Source organism: Periplaneta americana, chromosome 13 (genome assembly GCF_040183065.1).
Source record: "Periplaneta americana isolate PAMFEO1 chromosome 13, P.americana_PAMFEO1_priV1, whole genome shotgun sequence".
NCBI lineage: Eukaryota > Metazoa > Arthropoda > Insecta > Blattodea > Blattidae > Periplaneta > Periplaneta americana.
In genome coordinates, this window is record NC_091129.1 from 160953280 (window position 1) to 160962557 (window position 9278).

At 36.5% G+C, this 9278-nt stretch overlaps 1 protein-coding gene across 1 annotated transcript in view; it reads left to right on the forward strand.

Moving 5' to 3' along the window:
* The window catches only part of Wdr24 (WD repeat domain 24), a 33188-nt gene that overhangs the window by 10985 nt on the left and 12925 nt on the right, over window positions 1–9278 (forward strand). The window contains exons 5-7 of the mRNA XM_069844540.1: window positions 729–977; window positions 4151–4498; window positions 7411–7981. Of these exons, the coding sequence (XP_069700641.1) occupies window positions 729–977; window positions 4151–4498; window positions 7411–7981 (1168 nt within the window). The remainder of the gene's footprint in view (window positions 1–728; window positions 978–4150; window positions 4499–7410; window positions 7982–9278) is intronic.

Below are 9278 nucleotides of genomic sequence, written 5' to 3' on the forward strand. Positions count from 1 at the left end.
ATCATTGGACTCTACTGAACAAGAGTTTCACAGAATATTATGAAGTTTAAATCATAACACTACGTTGTTTCTAATTTTAATATTACTTTAATTTTATGACCTGTAACATTACATTTTAATTATGGTGATGTTGTACATCATCAATTTTAAACAGTTTATCTACCACCATTGTAATGACTATACAGTTTGATATTGAGATATTGTATAATTGTGCCTGAAAATGCCTGAATGGGCGAAAATGTTTGCAATTTGTAGCTCATGTATATAAAACTTAATGACCATATAATATAAGTCATTATTTTACATTGATTTGTCATTTGACTGAGTAACAAATATTATACTGTATTTATCTATATTAATAGATAATCTGAACAATTTTCATCATGCTCTCTAAGTTAAAAGTAAATTGTCCAGGGTCATTTATCAACGAATCTCTTGGTTTAACTTGAATTTTTGTAGTTAAATTTAGTTTGTTATAAAAATACAATATTGACAAAAAAGTGTTACAATAAATCTATAATACCATAAGTTATCATGTATGTGTGTGCGATTTTTTTATCATATATTGCAACAGAAAATTATGTCCAAAAGTTTGTGGTAAATAAGGGAACATACTCATAGGCTTCTTATGTTTTTAAAGAGTTTGTATCATTCACTGCCTCTAATTATTATAACTTATTTATATTGTTAAGTATATCTTATATCTTATGAATGTCTTCTTGCTGTAGGTGTGGGATCTCACTGGTAAGCCATCACTGGAGTACACAATACATACAATCGCATCTGTTGGACACATCAAATGGAGACCCCAGCGGAAATACCATATAGCCAGTTGTGCCCTTGTTGTGGATTGTAGCATTAATGTATGGGACGTCCGAAGACCATACATACCATTTGCTGCATTCAATGAACATAAAGATGTAGCAACTGGTGTTGCATGGAGAGGTGATCCACATGTATTTCTATCTACCAGCAGGGTAAACATTTTTATATTTATCATTTATTGTATGAAAAGACCATTTTCAATCATACCTGTTATGTTACGGTATTACAATAATACAGTAAAATCCCTTATAACCGACAACCAAATAACCAGCAATACCAAAACAACGGCACTTTTGGCTGGACCAAAAGAAAAGTTTAAATGTGCCACATTGCCACAGTCTGAGCCGTCAGTTTTGCCACATTAGGAAGTTCGCACGAACTTTCATTTTCAGTGACTATTCGAACCAAAAATTAGTGTGTTATTTGTGTTGTGTGATGTGTTTTAATAAAGAAAATCCACACAGTTTATATAGTTGTGTTCGGACCGTAAGTGTTGCCACATTAGGAAGTTTGCATGAACTCTAATTTTCAGTGAATATTCGAACCTAGAATAAATTAGTGTATTATTTGTCTTGTGTGATGTGTTTTTATAAGGAAAATCCACACAGATTTTATGTTTATCCAGTTATGAGCGAGTGATAGAGAAATAAGCTTCACATGGCTGCAGTTTCAACAATTGGCACCATGAAATATGAACTTTTTTTTTTTTTGTATATACCAGTATTTATTCAATTATCCGGAAAAATCTCGTATCCCTTTGTGTCCCTTTGAGGGATTCTACTGTAGTATTTCTAATTTTTTAATCCCTTTATGTTTATTGAGTAATTCTTGATGAATTGTTCAGTGATTATTATTTTTTATATTTATCTTTTCTATAGCTTACATATTTTGTTGTATCTTTTATTATTACTGTTGTTTTTTTTTTTTTAAGATACGAGGTAGGTATTGGAATTCATAGTGAGAAAAAGCTTTGTTTTTAAATCCCCTCTTTTCTAGTCAATAACAGTCAATCTAGCTTTCTTCGTACATTGTTTTGTTTTATATAATTTTTCGATCACAGAATAAGGCATCCTTCAAATGTATTTTGTCTTGGATATATCTTATATATAATTAATTATTTGTTTATTTATTTACTTAAGTAATTACTAGTTATTTACAGGTATTCATTTATTCATTCATTCATTTATTAATTAGCTAACTAGTATTCATAACATTTCTCTGATCTGTGACAGTTGCTGTATATCAGTTTCTCCTTACAGCACAATACCAGTAGTTCTTCATAATATTTTTAATTGGTTGCTAGAGATTCACAAGTGCTGATATGTTCTGTATCCATTTTTTCTGGGTTGTTGCACAATTTGGAGACAACTATAGTCAGGGCTCAGCCTAAAACTTTCAATAGCTTATATGGGATATTCATTCAATCATAGTGTTCTGCCCAAGAATAGGCCTTTTACTGCATTCTCCAGTCTTTCCTATTTTCTGCCTTTTGTATGTATTTATTCACACTGCAATGGGTATATACCTGGTGGCAGTGGTAACTAAACTCAATAATGACAATAATAAACTTATTAATTAAAAATACAATTAATAATAATACTAATAATTAATACTAACAATAATTTATAAAAAATAATAATAATAATAATAATAACAACAACAACAACAACAGGGAATATCCTAAATTAAATGAAACGATCACTTAAAATAACATTTGAAATAAATCTAATTTGTATCTTAAACCTAAGTTCGAACTAAAACCCACGAGTGTTAGTCTCTTCATATGATCCATATATCTTAATATCGTCTATCATCTGATATCTTCTTCTGCCTTGAACTCTTTTCCCGTTCACCATTCCTTCCAGTGCATCCCTCAGAAGGCAGTTTCTTCACAGCCAGTGACCCAGCCAATTCTTTTTCCTCTTCCTGATCAGTTTCAGCATCATTCTTTCTTCACCCACTCTTTCCAACACAGCTATGTTTCTTGTATGGGATATAAGGAATCAAATTTGAATCGTGTAGAAATTTCCCCCATTTTGAATTTCATTTTCTGTCATTTTAATCCTTGATTTTTTTTTTTTACACAAAATGCACTATTTCATTATAAAAACTTGTGAGTGTGTTAATATTACTAATTCCTACCGAAATCATAGGTGTAGGCAGGTCTTTATTATAACTCTCTTAAACTACAGACGTGTTCAGAGTCTGGAAAATAATGAATGATGTGACAATAATGGAATTATAGTTGAGTGTTAATGGAACAAACAAAGTACTAAAAAAAAAACAAATTGTTCACTAATAAATGTTTGTGTTACTATTCTCTATCTACCATATTTTTCTTGCATTTGCAAAGCAAAGTCAAAAGACGTAAGTCAAAAGACAAAACAATAGCATTTGTGGAGGTGTATCAAATTCTACAATTCGGAATTTCTCATTAGAGATCTTTCCTTCTCCACTCTGTCCTAGAGTAGTGATCGTCAGAATTTTTGTCATCACACTTCTGTAGCTGAAGAGGCGAATTGAAGCCGAAACAGAGAAAACGCAAAACAATAAATAGAGTTTACACTCTTGAAAATACAAGTTTTTGTTTTCACGGATCTTTGCCAAAGGTTTGATCCTTTTGATCGCATTTGGTATTATCCTTTGCAATCTTTGGATCTTCCAAAGGCTTTGGCCTGTGATACTCAAAATGGGATGATATTCTTTGACTTCGCTTTTGCAATATTTCTGACAAGATCACTGTTCCACGACTTCTTCGTCATGCTGATGAGAACCGAATAGTTCGAAACCGGAGATTCGCAAACTGGGTTAAAGAATATCATCCCATTTTGTGTATCACAGGCCAAAGATTGCAAAGGATAATACCAAATGCGATCAAAGGATCAAACCTTTGGCAAAGGTCCGTGAAAACACAAACTTGTATTTTCAAGAGTGTAAACTCTATTTATTGTTTTACGTTTTCTCTGTTTCGGCTTCAATTCGCCTCTTCAGCTAGAGAAGTGTGACGACAAAAATTCTGTTGATCACTACTCTAGGACAGTGTGGAGAAGCAAAGATCTCTAATGAGGAATTCCAAATTGTAGCATATTTTTCTGTAACATATGTTCTGAACCACATATTAAAGACATTCAATCGAATAAATTATATCATTCACAATAAAATAAAAACCTGCTCTTCAATATACCTTTATAATTTTTATTATTTTTTAATTAGTGTTGGTTTTATAGTAACTATCAGTTTGAGTTTTTTTAAATTTATTTTATTAATTTTTTTATTTATTTTATTTACAGATAGTCCTAATTTTGAATATGTTTTAACATTTCAGGATTGCACCTTGTACCACCATGTGTTCCATGATGCCTCACGACCAGCCAACAATGCAAATCCTCAAGGGATATCTTTCAATAGCAAAGGGGACATGACATACGCTGCTCGAGTCAATATGAACCCAACACGTGGCTCAGCTAAACTGTCAGGCATCCTTCGTAAGGCACCTCTTCATAGTGAACAGTTCTGTCAAGCTACTAGTGTCATGCACCGGTTCTTATGTAAGAGTCCAAAAGAAATGCGATGGTTCCATGAGAGTGCCCACAGATATATCTTGACTGGACGAACTCTGGCTGATATTTGTGATCACAACGCAGCCGTTGCCAAGGACCTCAATAGGCATCACGTAAGTAGACAGTAGGGATATGCTAGATGCTGAATGTCTCTTTCTATATATAAAATTTCAAAATCAGCGTTATTTAATGACAGTATTAAAATCTTACGGAATTCTGCTGCTGTGGCAGTAAAATTTAATTTCTGTAGTGTGAAACCCTGTAAATATGAAACTACGCATAAAAGTGAAAATGGCCAACATTTTCATTGCTTTCATGCATGTTTTAATGTCTTCTATATTGCCGTGGTAGCTCAGTGCTAGTATGATGGGCTTGTAAGCCAGGGGGCCTGAGTTAAAATCGCGGTTGAATTTATATCTTGTGCAAAAGAAAGTATATGATTATGTCTCGAGATCAGAATAGAGTACGAAATGGAAATATAAAAATTGGAAATTTATCCTTTGAAGAGGTGGAAAAATTCAAATACCTTGCAGCAACAGTTGTTGTTTAGTCAACTGTTGGAAGACAGCTCTGAACCTCACAAGTGGTACCAATGCTTCCACCATATATAGTCTATACTACAGAACGTCCATATGTTAAAACGTCCATAAGGTCAAAATGTTTATATTGGCAAAATGTCCAGACGATAAAAATGTCCATGTACTAAATGTCCATACAACAGAAACCCCATATGATAAAACGTCCATAAGGTCAAAATGTCCATAACATCAAACGTCCATAATGTTCAAGTTCAAAGAAAAATTCTGCTTGAATAGAACACAGTAAATTTTATTCCATAACTCGTACAAATAAGTTATAAATCCTCGGGAACCGGAGCCCCACTTTTAAGATGGTAACCAATACTTTTAAGATATATGATAATTTCTCCATTTTCTTTGTACCTGTTGTAGTTTCTCACAATCTGGAGAATTTGTCTTTGATTCGTCAAATATGTTTTATTCACCGGCTCTTTAATTTGTGTATGGCCCCGGCTTGCTTGCAATATTTGTGTACAAATTTCATTTTCTTCGCGCTTTAAGTACTGTATAAATCGCCAAATGGATGGGAGATGTACAGCCATCACACGTTGAAGATGATTGTGCCAGCCTTCTACCGCGATGTTTGTGCACTGCATGCCTTCCAGGCTTGGGAGGTACATGTTCCAAATATCTGCACGAAAGTGAAGTGGTACACGTCTTCGTCTCCTCTTCGTACCCCTGACATAATTTACCTCTAAATATGTGACTATATCATCAATACGGTCATCCATTTCTTCACTCACCTCTGCAAAGACTTCTTGTATATCACCGAGCGGGATGAAAGGGAGCGCCATTAATGCGGTGGCATCTTTACTATGGACATTTTGACTCTGGACATGAGAGTAAAGTGGACATTATAGAACTATGGACATTTTGACTCTGGACGATTTAACATGGACATTTTCAACGTGGACATTATTCCATGGACATTATAATCCTGGACTTTAAGTCTGGTAACCAGTACCAACAAGGCACCACTTATGAGACAACTAGGCCAGGAGATAATGGGGTAGGGTGACCAGTTCCTTTCCCCCTCCATTGCATACATCGCCGACTAGCTAGCATGAGGATCTGATTGTTATACTTGAAGTGTAATCTTCACGCAAATGTTCACCCATTCAGAAACATACAATGCTGTATCATGGTACATTTCTTGCTGCACAAAATTGCAATCAGTGATATTTTTTTCAAGCTTCACACAAAACTTATAGCTCACCCTTGCTTTGGGATTGGTGCAGCTAAAGTGCCTGCAGAAATGTCTCTCAAAGTAGAGAACTGTTGCCCTGAGTGGTGGTAGAAGTCTGAATATATGATTAACTGCTATAGCTGTAGGTGAAGAAGTAGGGTTTAAGAAGGGCGCGTCAGCTACTATGGCTATTTGCGCCCTTATCTAAAATTCTTAATGTAACAAATACATAAATAATATAATAATCAGAGTGCTAAAAGAACTAAAAAGTGTTGTCACGATAAAACGAGGCACACAAATGCAGTATACATAAGGTGATTTCTACAGAATCATAAAAGTGAGCAATTCTACCACACTAGGTGGTATTCAAGACGAACAAATAAAACAATAAAACTAAGGCCACCAGAGATAACTTGTCAATCTTATTTTAAAACCATAAAATTTTATAAAATATTCGGATGTATAAAGTCCGAAATGTCAACAATGTAAAATCAAATATAAAACAACAAATGTAACCTCCGGATGTAAAGGGTCCGGAGGATGAGTAAAACGGATCAATAAAAAACTAAATCACCTTATCCAAACCTGTATTTGATAAAAATCTCAGAACTGCATTTGTACAATTAAAATCATTTCCAAGAGCGTCACGTAATGTTGGCCGAATTCCATATTACCTCCGTGCATGGTCATATTTCCTGCAATGCAATAAAAAGTGTTCCACCGTAAGTGGAACATGGCACATATCGCACTCCGGCTGAGGTTCGCCACGTAGGAGATGGCCGTGTGTCAGATGACAATGGCCAATCCTCAACCGGGTGAGTAAAACCTCCTCGTGTCGCGACGCTCTTGTAGACGAATCCCAAACTCTAACAGTATTTTTATATTTCGTAATCTGTTTCCCTCTTGTGCAGACCATTCTCCTTCCCATTGCCACCAAATTTTATATTTCAAGTAGTTTCGAATGTCCTGCCACCTCTCGCGCCAATATACCAGAGAGCCATCCAGTGCGCCAGTCCTGGCTGCAGCATCTGCGGCCTCATTTCCTGCAATCCCCAGGTGAAGAATCTTACGTCAGTGCTACAGGAATATAACTGGCTGTTCTTTTTCTACCTTGTCTATAATTAATTCAGTCTTAGAACTTCTTGGGCGTACGTTGTATAGGCCTATTTAGATCGATTTTAGAGGCATTTGTTTCTTAATGGGAATGAGAATGTTGTGATGTGTACCGCAGCCAGCCTTACATGGCTTCTTTTGTGTTTAGGTGAGTCTGGTGTGGAGTGTTGTGAAGACCTTATACAGCAGCAAAGTTGGTGACTTTGGGCAACAGACTCCGTCTGGAAATGTATCAAGAGAAGAAACAGGACTTGGCGTTGCCCAGACAGCATTAGGAACTAGCACAGGAGCAGAACCTAATATCAGTGCAGGTGGAGACGGCGATCAGCGCTCTTTACTTGGAGGTGGTGGAGAGACTCCAGGGGGCGCGATGAGTGCAGGGGAAGATGAAACCGAGACTGATGAAACCCCAGAGCAACATTTCAATGGAAGAATTGGTTTAGGAAATTTGTCAATTCCACAGGGTGACTTTTTCTTTGGCGATGGTGAAATGGATCCTTTGAGTGTAGACTTTGATCAGATGAATAATGGAATGGTGGGGATGAGTCTGAGCAATGGGTTACTCGGAGGGTCTCATATTACGAGCATGTTGGACAATCAGGCTCAGCAGGACTGGACACTCCCGAGTGAAGCGTTTCCTTTAAGGCATGAAATTCAAGACAGGTCACCTCCACCTGAACAGTTCCCAAATCATGGCTCACCAGACTTGAATGATCATGGTGAGTACTTCTATTTTAATGCAAGAGTACAGTGGCATACACAGATACACAGAATTTTGCAAAAGGAGGGGGCGGGGGTGTCAATATAAAATTGTTTACAATTTACATTATTGGTATTTTAAATTTTATGTATTATTATTGTTATTACTATATTGTTGTCCCACGCCATGGCGTCGTGGTCTAAGGCATCCTGCCTAGGACTTGCGTTACGGAATGCACGCTGGTTCGAGTCTTCGTGGGGGAAGAAATTTTCTCATGAAATTTCGGCCAGTGTATGGGACCAGTGCCCACCCAGCATCGTGATGCACTTGGGGAACTTACGATAGGTAGCGAAATCCAGTTGCGAATGCCAGCTATAACGGCTGGGGGGATCATCGTGCTAACCACACGATACCTCCATTCTGGTTGGATGATCGTCCACCTCTGCTTCGACATGTGGGCGTGAGGCCAGCAGCCGGCTGGTCGGTCTAGACCCTTCACGGGCTGTAGCGCCACGGATTATTATTACTATATTGTTACGGTATTTTTATTAATATTATACTATGTTCTAATAGAAGAATATCTTTGAAAAATATTGGAGTACAAGAGGTCAAATGACTTTATTGTCAAACGCCTGGCATTATTAATTTTTTTATTTAAGTAGGTTATTTTACGACGCTGTATCAACATCTTAGGTTATTCAGCATCTGAATGATATGAAGGTGATAATGCCGGTGAAATGAGTCCAGGATCCAGTACCGAAAGTTACCCAGCATTTGCTCAATTGGGGTTGAGGGAAAACCCCAGAAAAAAACCTCAACCAGGTAACTTATCCCAACCAGGATTCGAACCCGGGCCACCTGGTTTGACAGGCAGCTGTGCTAACCGTTACTCCACAGGTGTGGAACCTGGCATTAGAAAACAACAACAACTTTACAGTGATAAAGTTATGGAAAACAACAATTCGATATGGAGGAAATATTTATTTTATTCCCCTTCTTTAAATCAATATTCATTTGCTTTTCATTTGTAAAGTAGAATTTTTTTTATGATATTTCAAAGTTCAAAATACCGTCTTCATCTCGGAATATATTCGAAAAGAATCTGTCAGTTCTGCTATTCATTTTGTCGATATTGGTGTTGAAATAGTTTCGACAGGAGCTGGAAGCTGTTGGACCATACTGTTTTATCATTTTTACCCAGAAAAGCAAAGAAGATTATATCCAGCAGGTCTGTATTGGAAAGGGAGGAGGTTAATGGCTTAGGTAACATCCAGCAGAAGCAGAGTAATGGCTATTGAAAGTCATTGGCTAAAACT